At 38.2% G+C, this 16,408-nt stretch overlaps 1 protein-coding gene across 1 annotated transcript; it reads left to right on the forward strand.

The window, feature by feature from the left end:
* Nucleotides 1-1,867: 1,867 nt before the first annotated feature.
* LOC311028871 (uncharacterized protein) lies at nucleotides 1,868-16,358 on the forward strand. The gene is made up of 17 exons (XM_084033666.1): nucleotides 1,868-1,955; nucleotides 2,167-2,232; nucleotides 2,526-2,906; nucleotides 3,364-3,666; nucleotides 3,768-4,025; nucleotides 4,168-4,237; nucleotides 4,730-4,808; nucleotides 5,486-5,643; nucleotides 10,881-11,022; nucleotides 11,121-11,256; nucleotides 12,201-12,266; nucleotides 12,560-12,943; nucleotides 13,401-13,703; nucleotides 13,805-14,062; nucleotides 14,203-14,272; nucleotides 14,725-14,782; nucleotides 15,667-16,358. Exons 2-17 carry the CDS (start codon nucleotides 2,172-2,174, stop codon nucleotides 15,889-15,891), a joined length of 2,952 nt encoding a protein of 983 aa, XP_083889792.1. The 5' UTR covers nucleotides 1,868-1,955; nucleotides 2,167-2,171; the 3' UTR covers nucleotides 15,892-16,358.
* Nucleotides 16,359-16,408: the final 50 nt, after the last annotated feature.

Consider the following 16,408-nt stretch of genomic DNA (forward strand, 5'->3'; position numbering starts at 1 on the left):
TGAGTAGTTAATGGACTTCTGATGTATATATTTTTAAAATAAGGCGTTTCCAATTGAGCCTCAACAAATACTGTATTAAAAGTTCTGATATTAAATTCAATTAAAACCTTCATATGTAAAAATGCTAAAACGTGTTTTGTTTTTTGTCAGAATTTGGCCAAAACAGGATCTTTGGCCTTCAGCCCGTAAACATTAGCAGCTTAGAAATTGTACTGTTCCATTTGTAGAAGGCACATCTGGGCCATGTTGGTTGTACTTTAGTACCATGCCAGCTCTTGTGAGTGAATGGAGGTAGGCACATTAGCTTCTTTATACCATATGTTTGACAAAGTCACAGAAATCTAAGCTTCATGTTGAGAATCAAAGCTACTTCCTAGCACCCAGTTAGCACCCGTCTCTCTCACCAGAGTTATTAATGTGAAGTTGTGGCCAAAGTTATTACATTGTAGATTATTAGCTTTTCATATCTGACGTTTGACTCCTGACAGATGACAGTGGCTCTGATTGCACCCTGATGAACTGAATCCTGAGTCATCGGTGGCGACCGCTCCCGTTGCTGGATGTACTTCCTGTCCGTTACTTGTTTTAGCTGTGCACTCTGTCCTCCAGTGACTTCAGCTCTGCCTCCACCTGAGCCGGCAGATCCGCTCCAACTTGCTGGGTGAAGTAGGCTCTCAGCTCCTTCGTCTCCTTCTGCCAGAAAGACTTGGGCACATCGAACAGGGCGCCCATATCCACATTGCTGCTCAGACCCTTCGTGTCGATGGCGCCATCTTCTGGCAGCCAGCCGATTATGCTCTTCTTGGCCGCCTCGTCCTCCCTCTCCCGGCTGCAGCGCTTGAAGATCCATTCCAGTGCGCGGGCGTTTTCGCCGAAGCCGGGCCAGAGGAAGGCGCCGGTCGCGGGGTCCTTCCTAAACCAGTTGACGTGGAAGATCTTGGGCAGATGAGTGGGTGCCTTTCGGCGCTGCATGCTCAGCCAGTGAGCGAGGTAGTCTCCAAAGTTGTAACCGAAGAACGGCCGCATGGCAAAGGGGTCATGCATTATCATTTTGCCTGAAGGATAAAGAATTTGTTTTAGTAACAGTCCTCATCATCCCATCTTTACACACCTTGTCAACCCAGTCATTCATAAATATCATTTGCATGTCTACCTCCATCATACTGGGTGGCAAGCCTGTTTCTGGTCAGCACTCTGATCGTAGCACTGTTGCTCTTGAAGTACTAGTTTACTCAGATGAGGACCTAACACTTGTTCTATTTTTAGCTCTTTATCAGCAATGATACGTTGTGGTTTCCTTCTTTCCTTCTTTTGACAAATGTACTTATTGTAAGTCGCTTTGGACAAAAGCGTCTGCTAAATGACCTACAAGGTAATAAACTCCAAGCTTTCCAGGACTTAAAGGGTAATTGCAATCTTTCTGGCACTTCCTTTTTATTTGATTTACAACTTAGAGCACCTCTCGATGTCTATGGAGATCCCTGGGGTTCTAACACGGACATTCACCCAATACACAGACTTTATACCTCAGGCACTCAGAATAGACTTCTATCCAAACTTTATTCTCTAATTACTCAGTCCACAGCACAACAATTGAGAGTTTCTAGAAGTTGGGAAAGGATTTAGGTCTTCCCAATATCAACTGGTTTAGGGTATGGTCAGACATTCAACTTGCTTAGAAACCCTGATCATCAAATGATACACTATCATTTTGTTTCACCCCACAGAAGCTCGCCAAGTTTTCACCAAGTCGCTGGTAACTTTCTGCTTCTAGTGTTGTAATATCTGACTTCCTTTCTCAGGGCCATGTGATGTGGTGCAGCTTTGTCACCAAGCAAAGAGCTTCTTTGCTTAAACAGTCCTCTTTCTATGCCTGCTTGGATTGGTGGTTAGTTGCAGTCCTGCTAAACAGAAATAACACAACACAATTTTTTTTCTAGCTGCTGACTCGTTTGGTAAGGAAACATTTTACCAATTTTACTAATGCATTTTTGAAGCAGTGTGTAAAAAACATTGAACTCAAGGTGATTGTGGTTGTGCTTGTACAAGTGGATTTGAAGTGAGGAAGTTGCTTTAATAGATAGTGAATGTTTTGTAAAAACGCAATAAGTGATATATGATTAATTGAACTGAAAAGTAACTGTGATATTGTGTTTGCAAATCCAGGGATTATGTTTCTGTCTTTGAATATGGTAACAACCAGCGTGTTACTGAGTTTCCTCCTCGTTTCAGGTGAGCCGTTTGTTCTTTGAATATATTAAAATCCTCAGGTTGAAATTGAAAAAATAACTTTTCCTCATTCTGTCAATCATGAAACTAATTTAATAGTGTGTGGGCCTGTTCTAAGGACATTGTGAACTGTGAGAGCAGAGCAGATAGAGTTAACTTTCCCCAACTGTTTATGTCCTGACTGTAAAATGAAACAAGAGGGGAGAAAAGAGATCCAGAATGCTGCTTATGTTTTATGTTTGTTTATCATGAACGTTCCTTTCAGGCAGATTTTTAATCATGAATGTGTTTCACAGGATCTTTGGCTGGTTGTCCTGAGGCAGCTCTATTCATTACAGCACCTCAGGAGATGGACGCACTGAGAGGATCATGTTTGCAGATCCCATGTTACTTTAGTGCAAAAGACGGTGAAGAATTCAGCAGCAAAAAAAAAAACACCGGAGTGTGGATCAAAACTTACTCCCGATTTAGAAAAAACCCAGAAAATGTGATTTTCAACAGTAGCGTGGACGTTGGCGACAATCCAATAAGTATCACTGGGAACCTGAATCAGAGAAACTGCACCACATTGTTTTCCAGTTTAATCACATTTAACACAGACGTGTATTACTTCAGGGTGGAGAACGAAGGGTTCAAGTCAACAGCTTCTTGTAATCCTGTTACTATAACAGTTCACGGTAAGGGAGTTTTGGTTATATTTGTAATGTTTTTGTCTTTTGGTTTAAAGAGCAAACACGGCTTGCTTTATCTAAATATACTGTAGGATGATCAACAGCATTAGTTGTGGCCAAATGTTACAGAAAGCAGCTTGTGATCAGTCAGGAAATATTATATATTGTATTTTTACACTACCATTTAAAAGCATGCATGTTAGTCTGACCCAATTTAGAATAGGGAAGTTGCATGGGGTGACATTCTTTCCTCCTTTCACATTTATTAACGAAGGACAAAATCTAGCTACATTCCCATGCATTTGGAACAGGTTTTAATGTCCCCTAATGAGGGTTTTTTGTGGAAGAAAGCGACTGAATTTCCATTACAGTTTGGCAATGAGGGGGTCAGATTTGTAGATGTTGATCACACACTTTTAATGGACTGTATTCTTAGTGTAAAATGTGTGATTTGAACCCACAGATTCTCCTCCGGGGCCCACTATCGAGGTCCCAGATGATCTGATTGAGAACGAGTCTGTCACTATAACCTGCGCAGCATTCACTCCCTGTCCACGCTCCCCTCCCAAACTCACCTGGAGTCTCCAACATGACCCTCACAACATAATAGAGGAAAACGCAAAACTAACCTTAACCACTAAAATCCAGAAGACCCTCACTCTGTCAGACAAACATGATGGATTGAACATCACCTGTTCTGCCAGATATCCTGTGGGTGAAGGAGAAGAAAAGACAGCAGAGAAGAGAAAGACTCTCAGTGTTTCATGTAAGATAACCGGAGTTTGTTATTGGATCCTTCCGGCACATTATGATTCATTAGATAACAGCTGGTTTTCATGAATAAAGTTAATCTCACATTTTCCTCAGATGCTCCCAAGGACACCTTAGTGTCCATCAGTCCACCGGGATCGGTGTCATCAGGGAGCAGGGTGAACCTGACCTGCTCCAGCAGAGCCAAGCCTCCTGTCAGCCGCTTCACCTGGTTCAAGAGCAGCAAAGACAGTACCCCGGTATCTGAAGGAGACTTTTACAGCATTAATGCTGATGATCGAGGAATTTATTACTGTGAGGCAACAAATAAGCTTGGTACACAAATATCACCGGAGTTCCAACTGAAGAATGAAGGTAAACAGACCCAAACGTGACCACAGAATCCAGTTGTGAATTATAAGCATCATAATGTCAAGCTGAGTTTAATATGAAAGCTGGATGACCAGCTATGATTCTTATTAACTTGACTCAGTCACTCATGTTTTTGTTTCTGCAGGACTCTCTTCGTGGACAGTTGTAAGGATCACTGTGCTGATGATGATCATCTGTGCAGGTGTTGCCATTTGGTAAGTATCTCAAATCAATTTAATATCCAGATGTATTCACCTAAAATGAATAACAACTATTTGATACTGTTGATTAGTCTACTTTGACTGGATATCTTTAAGAAAGGACATTTCCGAGTCTGTTTTACATTCATATCTTGTTTTTAAACTGATAATTCAAAGTGGGGTTCCTCAGGGTTCAACATTTTGCAGCCTCTAGATCCAGACTGAGTGAATCCTTCAAGTATATTTATTGTCAATACTCAGAATTTTGGATTTGTTTTTATTCTATATAACAGCATCAAATGTGTGTAATACAATCAGGAATAGTATTGCTCAAACAATGGGTGAAAGACTGAATGTGATCAAGGCTTCAAATCCCAAACTGTGTAATGGCTTGCTTTTACATGTTTATTCTTATTGTAATTGTTGTCTTTTTCTGTATTTTATTGATGATTATGATGAGCATTATTATTAGCCAGAAAAAGCTAACAGCCCTCTTGTGTGTTACAGGTGGATAAAGTCAAAACACCGAGCTTCACAACCAGACACAACATCCCAATGCAAACAAGTAGGACCACATTATAGAATTGTGTGTTATGAATATGTTTTAACTAGTCACATTATCATAAGATATAGACTGGACTGAATAGTTCCTCATTACTAAAATAGATTAATCAGAAATAAGATGAAACATTTATACATATATATACATATATATACATATATATATATATTTTTTTTTTCAGACTTATTTTTCAAATTGCATCAGTGTCCACTAAAAGCTGATTATCTGCTTATTATTGCTTTATTAAAGTTGTGGGAGCTGAGTGAGAGACTAAATGAGGGGAACTAAAGGAAGTAGATGAAGGTTCCTCATAACATTTCTTGTTATGCGGAAGTGCAATATCTCAAATACATATATGTATATATGTAATATATTTAGTGTTTGATATCCAGTATGTGTATGCACCGTCAGAATTGTTACTTAATTTCATTGTTGTCCTGGTCTTCCTGTCCTCGTCTGCCCACCTGCTTGTTGTCTGTTTATTTTCTTGTGTATTTTGTCCCGGTCTGTGCCAAGTTGCCTGTTTTTTCAGTGTCTATGGTCCTTCCTAGTGTTTAAGTTTAAGTTTTAGTTATTAAAGCTTGCATTTTGTTTGAGTTTAGCTGCCTGCCTCCTTTTCTGCATTTGGGTCCACTTTTTGTATTCTGCCATCTTGACAGTCAAATAAAATAAAATAATTTGATTTGGTTCGTTTTTCACAGAGTTTAAACGTTGAGGAGCCAGCTGAAGAGCCAGCCAGAGCAACAGAAACAGGAGACATCCATTATGAAGAGATTCCCTTCTCCAGGTGTAGCCCTGGACCGTCCTCAGTGCAGGACAATGGACTAGTGGCGGCCCAGAGGATCTCTATGCTGAGGTGAAAAAAAATTAGCTTAACGACATGAATGTTATTAAAGAAATATTCTATTATTATTACATGGAAATATTTCTTTCACAACCTGCAGTTCTGAATTAATATATAATTTAACTTGGGACGTTTTGAATGTATTTTTTATACTTTTATACTGGACTTTTATATTTCCATGGACTTTATATGATTAAAAAAAGTTCTCAACCAGTTAATATCTGATTACAGTGGAAAGCATATGTTCCCCCACAGAGCATTTTATATTTGGGTTACATACACTGTCAACTAAATAGAAATACCCTGAATATAAGTTATTGTTTGCACTCACGGCAACTCGCATAACAAGATCAAAACCTGTTTTTGAAATAAAGAAATGTTAATCAGCAGTGTGATGAGATCGCCTCTAGAGGACATCAAATTCACTACAGGACAACTCAAAAGTAATCATCATGGCCACTAGGCTGCTTTCCCACTGTGTTTTCGTGTTTGTACTTCTCTAAATGTGACGAGAGACTTTAGTTTTATCCGTTTCTTAAGAACCAATCTGCAGAAGAGAAGTGGTGGAGGGTGAAGTATGTACAAACCACCAAGTTAATGCTGAGAGCTTTGAAGTTCACACGGGAAGTTGGTTTGTTGCCTTGCAGTGTTCTCAATAGGGCATACAACTTTCTGCAATAAGATATAATTATTGGTTAATACAATTTTAATTTCAAGGTACAAGTCATGTGTATCCTATGTTTGTTTGCAAATGACATACTTTTTTATTAAATACAGAAATCTTTATTGTCGATGTGAAGATGCACTGCCTCTACTGTAATATAATGCTGAGCGTGCTTAACACAAACAAATGTTTTCTGAATATTCTTTCACTTAGATCACATTTTCTGATATTACTCATGTCCATTTAAAACTAAAAATGATTTGTGTTGACCCATTTTCAGTCATTTTCGTGTTCATATGCTTTAAAATGACAAACGAGGATTGAGGCAGATTGCATTATTGTGAATCTTCCGATTTGTAGGATTGGAAATTGTCACCTGGACGTCAGTTTATATTTGAAGCCAACATTTTTTTATTTTATTTTTTAACAATGTTTTTATTTTATTTTGCATCATTCATTACACTGCAGGTAAGGTACAAGTGCGCATAGTTCTCCAATGAATGACACTGTAATATCCCCCTCCCCCACACACACACACACACACACACATACACACACTCGTTCTCTCTCTTATACTCATAGCTTAAGATTTATAAAAAATGATATTACAAAGTAGATACAAAATACAAATCGATGGTACCTTAGCAAAAATAAAATAGAATAGAAAGATACAAATAAGAATAAATACAGATAACAACAAAATAACAAAATTAACCTGAATTCTCCAACTGTAGAAGCTCTGCTATATCTTCCTTTTTTATAAAGTCGCTGAATGGTTTCCAAATTCCTTCAAACACACCCAATCTATTTTTTAAAATATATGTTATTCTTTCCATTGACATACACTGTGCCATACATTTGATCCAAGATCCTACTGTAGGCACCACAGTTTTCTTCCAATTCAGAGCTATCAGACGCTTTGCCTGTAGAACAGCAAAATTAATAAATGTGTATTCTCTAGCTCTCAGGTTGAGGTTTTCTGGGTACAAATGTAACAGAATCATAATAGGATCAAGTGAAACATTAACCGACAGAATAGCCATAATTTTATCCATCACCTCCCTCCAGAATTTCTTAATCTTGTCACATTCCCAGATACAGTGTATAAATGTTCCTTTAACCTCATTGCATTTAAAACATGTATCAGGTATATCATTGTTGTATCTATGAAGCTTGACAGGGGTTATGTAGGTCAGCATTAACCAATTGTATTGGAGTAGTTTTAAATTAGTGTTGGCTGTTTGTGCGTCCTTACAGGCTTTGATCCAATCGTTGTTTGAAATGTCCACTTTTAGATCTGCCCTCCATGTATCCAGTTTGGGTGCTGATGATTCATTAGAACCAGATGTTAGCCAGTTGTATATTAATGAAATCCAACCTCTGTTAATACAATTGTTAGTAATAATTTCCTCTAAAGATGAAAGTGCAGGAATTGCTAATGACTTGTTTTGCATAGCCGAAATAAAGCTTCGCAACTGCAAATATTTGAAGAAATGTTTTTTTGGGATATTATATATATAAGAAATTTCCTCAAAAGACAATAAAACATCTTCCTTATACAGATCAGAAATTTTACTTAATCCTTTTTTTGCCCATAATTTGAACCCAGCGTCCAGCTTACCTGGTTTAAATGAGACATTACCCCAGATTGGGCTAAATTGTGACAGGGAGTTTAATATTTTCATGTGTTTCTTTACCTCGCACCACACATTAACCATATTCAATATTATAGGATGAACTGTATTCTCTCTTAGGTATTTTAATTCAGCCGAGTACAAATATAAATTAAGTGGTAACTGAACATATTGTGCTTCTATGTCCATCCTTGTTTACATCAGAAAAATAGAATCTCAAAGTGGTCAGCTGTGCTGCGAGGTAGTACCAATAGAGGTTTGGACATTTCAACCCCCCTGCGTCAAACGGAAGATACAACAGAGATAGGAGAACTCTGGGACCTTTCTTATTCCATGTAAATTTTCTGATGAGTGGTGTTATTTTCTCAAACATTCCGTCAGGTGGCGCCAAAGGAATATTTTGGAATAAATATAAAAATGTTGGTAATATGTTCATCTTTAAAATATTTATTTTGCCTATCAGAGAGATAGGCAATGACATCCATCTTTCTAAAGATTTATATACTGAGTCTAATACAGGTTCATAGTTTATTGGTGATATATTTTGTAACTGAGGTACTAATTTAATGCCCAAATAGGTAAAACCAGTTGAAAGTTTAAAAGAAGATATATGCTGATCAGGATTTTGTCCCTCATTTTCGTTAAGCAACATAAGTGAAGATTTTGAAGCGTTCAGCTTGTATCCAGAGATATCACCGAACAGGCTTAATAGATCTAACAGTGCAGGTATGGAGGTGTCTAATTGTTTTAAAAATAAAATTACATCGTCAGCGAACAGTGCTATTTTGTGATCTTTGTTGCCAATTGTAATTCCTTGTATTTGCCTGTTAGTTCTAATTGCTATTGCTAATGGTTCTATAGCTATTATGAATAAAAGTGGGGAAAGAGGCGACCCCTGTGGACAACCTCTTGTAATATTGAAAGGTTTAGATGTCACAGCGTTTGTTAGTACCTCAGCTACAGGGTTAAGATGTAATAGTTTAATCCAACTACAGAATGAGTTTCCAAATCCAAATCGGGTGATGACATCGAAGAGATAACGCCATTCAACTCTGTCAAAGGCTTTTGCAGCACCAAGTGACAGAAAAGCCGTATCCCTTTCTCCCTTCTGGTTGTAGAGAATGTTAAGAGCACGCCTTACATTATGAAATCCTTGTCTTCCCTTTATAAAACCATTTTGATCGTCCCCCACAATGCTTGAAAGTACTCCCTCCAACCTCTTCGCCAAAACTTTGCTGAGGATTTTTGTGTCTGTGTTTATTAAACTTATAGGATGCATATTTTCACATTTAGTGTTAGTTTTGAAGGCAACATTTGAAGGTTTGGGATGTTTTAGGATTTCCCATTAAGCAGAAGGTAACTACAATCTAAAATGTAATTATACTTACTTAAATCACATTAGTGTACTTTACTAATTTCTCACTATCCTGTTGATTTAACTCATGAAATGTGAGTAAGTACTAATTTTTCCTTAAAGAGCTGTAATACTAGATTCATCTGAGTAAACGGGACAAAGCAGAAGGTTTTGGGTCTCTTGGTAAGTTATTCAACTTCACTAAGTATTTCCATTTGTCAGCCATTTCTTTACTCACAACTGAGTTCTGGTGCCACATGCATTCTGTACTCTTTGTAATTTTGTCATTCTACTTAAAATGAGCATTTTCAAATAAGGTCAATGAATTTGTGCAGAGCATGCAGGGCAGAATGACCTCAGCTAACAGCTAAACAGTTCCGAGGAACACACATGTGAGTCAGGTTGTTCCTCAGAACATTCCTCATTCTGTGTATCACTGATGCAGTGGACATGTAAGTTTTGTACATGTGAAAAGAGAAGGCAAATACTTTGTAGACGGAAACATGGTGGTTACACAAGAACATCACCATTACCAAATGTTTATGAAGTCATGAGCACACTCCCAGATCCATGATCATTGTGATGCCACAAAAAAGAGCCATGTGCAGAAAAAAATGTTTGTGGAGTTTAGTAAATAAAAGCTTGATTGAGTATTTGACATTAGCAGTCTTGTGAAAATAGAGCAGGCGCCTTTGGAGAAGTCAAGATGATTGCAAACAACCTCTTTGTATATATATCCAAATGTGTGTTTCAAAATGTTCTAAATGTTTTTATTGTAAAATTGTATTTGTTTCCACGATGTGGCCATGGTTGAGGACACAATTGTTCAAATGGAAAAAATATCCCATGAACGAATAAGTTCAAACCAACAGTCCCGTGAATTCACAGGCAGAATCATTTTTTAAAAGTCAAAAACAGGCAAAAAGTGAACTAAAACTGAACAAGTGGAGGAAGTGAAGCTGGAGGCCATGAACAGAGGGAGTAAATGAAACATAATAAAAAGGAAGAGAATGTTCAGTCGTCATACAGTATGTGTTCTGTGTTTTCATTAAAAAATCAGCATTAGGTGACCCACCAAAGTCATGATCCGGTCACCATTTACACTAATCACCACTTATCTTTCTATGCAGATGACTTTCTTCTTTATGTTGGGGACATTTCCACTGAGCTCCCCTTTTTTCTAGGGATGTTTAACTCCAATATCCCACAAAAAAAGCTGTTTGATTAAGTTTGGTTCCATCATCGCTCATCTAATGCTGGTTTGGCAATCCATAGGAAAAATGATAGTCATTCATAAATATCATTTGCATGTCTACCTCCATCACACTGGGTAGTAAGCCTGTTTCTGGTCAGAACAAGGTATACAAGGTAATAAACTCTGAGCTTTCCAGGAGATCCCTGGGGCTCTAACATGGACATTCACCCAATACACAGACTTTATACCTCAGGCACTCAGAATAGTCTTCAATCCAAACTTTATTCTCTAATTACTCAGTCCACTGTCACGGTTCTGCCAGGACAGTGGGAGGGATTTTTGTGTTTCTGTGTTGTGTGTTTTCCCTTGTCTGTCTTCCCCCTCCTTTTCCCTCTCACTCTCCAGCCGCTCTGGGGGGCGTGGCCGGTGGGCGTGCCGGCAGCAGAGGACCAAGCGGGCACACCTGATGCCAATCATCAAGATCACCAGCAGACTATTTAAACCTGGCGTCCTCATCACTCCGGCGCCAGATTATTCCATCCCTACGGTGATGTGTGAAGCTCTGATCTTCGTCTCCGCAAACAGTGTTTTCTCCTGCCTAGTTGTAATCTTTACTAACGCCTTTTTTGTGACTTCGCTCTCCAGAAGGACTCCAGCGTTCTCCCGTTGGACTCATCCCTGCCTGCCAGTCCACCTGCTTGCTCGTCACCTCAGCAGTCCTCTGCTAACCAGCTCGAACGGACACGTCACCCGCACCAGCCTGCTGCACCATTCATTTCTGGTTACAATAAACATCTTAAACCTGCTTTCTGCCTCTGGTCTCTCAGTCCGGGTCCAATAGACAAAAACACAACATCCACAGCACAATTGAGAGTTTCTAGAAGTTGGGAAAGGATTTAGGTCTTCCCAATATCAACTGGTTTAGGGTATGGTCGGACATTCAACTTGCTTAGAAACCCTGATCATCAAATGATACACTATCATTTTGTTTCACCCCACAGAAGCTCGCCAAGTTTTCACCAAGTCACTGGTAGCTTTCTGCGTCTAGTATGCTATCTGGTCCTGTGTATGCTATCCTGTGTAAATGTGTTTTTATTTTATTTTGGTTATTATTATGTTGTTATCAACTTTCATGTATAAGCATTCTCTTTCTGTGTTGTTTGTTCTTTGTCTTCTACACTCCAACTGGTCTGTATATTCTATTTTGTTTGTTTAAAATTACAATAAAACTTGGATCACAAATAGAAAAATCAAAATGAAAGACTTTTTCTTTAACATTTGATCTCTTGAGGTGACGCAATGAGTTGTGTCATTTGAAACAACGATTCCAAGGTGTTGTAATATCTGACTTCCTTTCTCAGGGCCATGTCATGTGGTGCAGCTTTGTCACCAAGCAATGAGCTTCTTTGCTTAAACAGTCCTCTTTCTATGCCTGCTTGGATTGGTGGTTAGTTGCAGTCCTGCTAAACAGAAATAACACAACACAATTTTTTTTCTAGCTGCTGACTCGTTTGGTAAGGAAACATTTTACCAATTTTACTGTTGCGTTTTTGAAGCAGTGTGTAAAAAACATTGAACTCAAGGTGATTGTGGTTGTGCTTGTACAAGTGGATTTGAAGTGAGGAAGTTGCTTTAATAGATAGTGGATGTTTTGTAAAAACGCAATAAGTGATATATGATTAATTGAACTGAAAAGTAACTGTGATATTGTGTTTGCAAATCCAGGGATTATGTTTCTGTCTTTGAATATGGTAACAACCAGCGTGTTACTGAGTTTCCTCCTCGTTCCAGGTGAGCCATTTGTTCTTTGAATATATTAAAATCCTCAGGTTGAAATTGAAAAAATAACTTTTCCTCATTCTGTCAATCATGAAACTAATTTAATAGTGTGTGGGCCTGTTCTAAGGACATTGTGAACTGTGAGAGCAGAGCAGATAGAGTTAACTTTCCCCAACTGTTTATGTCCTGACTGTAAAATGAAACAAGAGGGGAGAAAAGAGATCCAGAATGCTGCTTATGTTTTATGTTTGTTTAACATGAACGTTCCTTTCAGGCAGATTTTTAATCATGAATGTGTTTCACAGGATCTTTGGCTGGTTGTGCTCTGGATGCAGCTCTATTCATTACAGCACCTCAGGAGATGGACGCACTGAGAGGATCATGTTTGCAGATCCCATGTAACTTTCGTGCAAAAAACGGTGAAGAATTCAGCAGGAGAAAAAAAAACTCCGGAGTGTGGATCAAAACTGAATCCCAATTTAGAAAAAAAACAGAAAATGTGATTTTCAACAGTAGCGTGGACGTTGGCCACAATGGAATAAGTATCACTGGGAACCTGAGTCAGAGAAACTGCACCACATTGTTTTCCAGTTTAATCAAGATTTACACTGACAAGTATTACTTCAGGGTGGAGAACGAAGGGTTCACATCAACAGCTTCTTGTAATCCTGTTACTATAAAAGTTCACGGTAAGGGAGTTTTGGTTATATTTGTAATGTTATTGTCTTTTGGCTTAAAGAGCAAACACGGCTTGCTTTATCTAAATATACTGTAGGATGATCAACAGCATTAGTTGGGGCCAAATGTTACAGAAAGCAGCTTGTGATCAGTCAGGAAATATTATATATTGTATTTTTACACTACCATTTAAAAGCATGCATGTTAGTCTGACCCAATTTAGAATAGGGAAGTTGCATGGGGTGACATTCTTTCCTCCTTTCACATTTATTAACGAAGGACAAAATCTACCTACATTCCCATGCATTTGGAACAGGTTTTAATGTCCCCTAATGAGGATTTTTCGTGGATGAAAGCGACTGAATTTCCATTACAGTTTGACAATGAGGGGGTCAGATTTGTAGATGTTGATCACACACTTTTAATGGACTGTATTCGAAGTGTAAAATGTGTGATTTGAACCCACAGATTCTCCTCCGGGGCCCAGTATTGAGGTCCCAGGTGATCTGATTGAGAACAAGTCTGTCACTATAACCTGCGCAGCATTCACTCCCTGTCCACGCTCCCCTCCCAAACTCACCTGGAGTCTCCAACATGACCCTCACAACATAATAGAGGAAAACACAAAACTGACCTTAACCACTAAAATCCAGAAGACCCTCACTCTGTCAGACAAACATGATGGACTAAACATCACCTGTTCTGCCAGATATCCTGTGGATGAAGGAAAAGACAAGACAGCAGAGAAGAGAAAGACTCTCAGTGTTTCATGTAAGATAACCGGAGTTTGTTATTGGATCCTTCCGGCACATTATGATTCATGAGATACCAGCTGGTTTTCATGAATAAAGTTAATCTCACATTTTCCTCAGATGCTCCCAAGGACACCTTAGTGTCCATCAGTCCACCGGGATCGGTGTCATCAGGGAGCAGGGTGAACCTGACCTGCTCCAGCAGAGCCAAGCCTCCTGTCAGCCGCTTCACCTGGTTCAAGAACAGCAAACACAGTACCCCGGTATCTGAAGGAGACTTTTACAGCATTAATGCTGATGATCGAGGAATTTATTACTGTAAGGCAACAAATAAGCTTGGTACACAAATATCACCGGAGTTCCAACTGAAGAATGAAGGTAAACAGAACCAAACGTGACCACAGAATCCAGTTGTGAATTATAAGCATCATAATGTCAAGCTGAGTTTAATATGAAAGCTGGATGACCAGCTATGATTCTTATTAACTTGACTCAGTCACTCATTTTTGCTGCTGCAGGACTCTCTTCAGCATGGTGGATAGTTGTTGTAGTGATCATTGTGCTCATCTGTGCAGGTGTTGCCATTTGGTAAGTATCTCAAATCAACTTAATATCCAGATGTATTCACCTGAAATGAATAACAACTATTTGATACTGTTGATTAGTCTACTTTGACTGGATATCTTCAAGAAAGGACATTTCAGAATCTGTTTTACATTCATATCTTGTTTTTAAACTGATAATTCAAAGTGGGGTTCCTCAGGGTTCAACATTTTGCAGCCTCTAGATCCAGACTGAGTGAATCATTCAAGTAGTAGTACATCAAATGTGTGTAATACAATCAGGAATAGTATTGCTCAAACAATGGGTGAAAGACTGAACGTGATCAAGGCTTCAAATCCCAAGCTGTGAAATGGCTTGCTTTTACATGTTTATTCTTATTGTATCATTCAGTGTTGTCTTTTTCTGTATTTTATTGATGATTATGATGAGCATTATTATTACCCAGAAAAAGCTGACAGCCCTCTTGCGTCTTACAGGTGGATAAAGTCAAAACACCGAGCTTCACAACCAGACACAACATCCCAACGGAAACAGGTAGGACCACATTATAGAATTGTGTGTTATGAATATATTTTAACTAGTCACAGTATCATAAGATATAGACTGGACTGAATAGTTCTGAATAGTTCTGATTTGGAAATCTGTAGTTCACATGAGAGAATCTGTGCTTAAAGTTAAAAAAAAAGCTGCTATTTAACAATAATATTTGAATTTAAATACTTCCTTTGTGTTGATTCTACATAAATTCCATCATTTTACATTTAAATAACTATTATAAGATACTTTATTCTTAAGAAGAAAGAAAGCGATTCATTGTGATTAATTGCGATTAATTACGGCAAATTGTGCAATTAATTAGTTAATTTTTTTAATCGATTGACAGCACTAATATATACATTTTTTCCAACTTTTGTTTTCCATCACTGTGTCCACTTAAAGCTGATTATCTGCTTATTATTGCTTTATTAAAATTGTGGGAGCTGAGTGAGAGACTAAATGAGGGGAACTAAAGGAAGTAGATGAAGGTTCCTCATAACATTTCTTGTAATGTGGAAGTGCAATGTTTCAAATACATATACTATGTAATATATTTAGTGTTTGATATCCAGTATGTGTATGCGCCGTCAGAATTGCTACTTAATTTCATTGTTGTCCTGGTCTTCCTGTCCTCGTCTGCCCACCTGCTTGTTGTCTGTTTAGTTTCTTGTGTATTTTGTCCCGGTCTGTGTCAAGTTGCCTTTTTTTCCAGTGTCTATGGTCCTTCCTAGTGTTTAAGTTTAAGTTTTAGTTATTAAAGCTCGACTTTTGTTTGAGTTTAGCTGCCTGCCTTCTTTTCTGCATTTGGGTCCACTTTTTGTATTCTGCCATCTTGACAGTCAAATAAAATAAAATAATTTGATTTGGTTCGTTTTTCACAGGGCTTAAACGTTGAGGAGCCAGCTGTTCAAGAGCCAGCCAGAGCAACAGAAACAGGAGACATCCATTATGGAGAGATTCACTTCTCCAGGTATAGCCCTGGACCGTCCTCAGTGCAGGACAGTGGACAGCAGCAGGACACACTGTATGCACAGGTCAACGTGTCCAAGACCAAAACGACTAGTGGCGGCCCAGAGGATCTCTACGCTGAAGTGAAAAAAAAATGAGCTCAACGACATGAATGTTATTAAAGAAATATTCTATTATTATTATATGGAAATATTTCTTTAACAAGCTGCAGTTCTGAATAAATATATAATTTAAATTGGGACATTTTGAATGTATTTTTATCCAGATCTTACAGGTTTGACAGGTTCACAGGTGGATTCTGGTTGCTTATGATTGATAATTGAGTGTTATTTCAATTGCATTGCTGAGCGAACAAACTGCACAGGCTTTTAGTTATGAATTATGTCTCTAATGCATGGAAGTCTATGAAATAAATTGCACTCATAATGTTCCATTCATCAAATTATTGAATTCATGTTTCCTAAGATTAAAATAGGAATACTGAACTATAAAGTACTTTGTAAAGCACAGGGATCATTATAGAAATAATCCAAATAGATAATATCAAGATGACATATTGTGAAAATTAGTTATGAGTATAAATTAACCAGAGTAGTACATGTTTCGAGTGAGACCGTCTTCATCAGTTTAAAAGGTTTTAGGTTTGTGCAATTT

The sequence above is a fragment of the Eutrigla gurnardus genome (genome assembly GCF_963514095.1).
Source record: "Eutrigla gurnardus genome assembly, chromosome: 18".
Classification (NCBI taxonomy): Eukaryota; Metazoa; Chordata; class Actinopteri; order Perciformes; family Triglidae; genus Eutrigla; species Eutrigla gurnardus.

Excerpts from the sequence above, each read along its gene's own strand:
- LOC311028871 (XM_084033666.1), top strand. The coding sequence starts at position 2,172 with ATGTTTCTGTCTTTGAATATGGTAACAACCAGCGTGTTACTGAGTTTC. Across the intron at positions 2,907-3,363 it reads TGTTACTATAACAGTTCACG|ATTCTCCTCCGGGGCCCACT; the intron begins GTAAGGGAGTTT and ends TTGAACCCACAG. Across the intron at positions 14,063-14,202 it reads GTTCCAACTGAAGAATGAAG|GACTCTCTTCAGCATGGTGG; the intron begins GTAAACAGAACC and ends TTGCTGCTGCAG.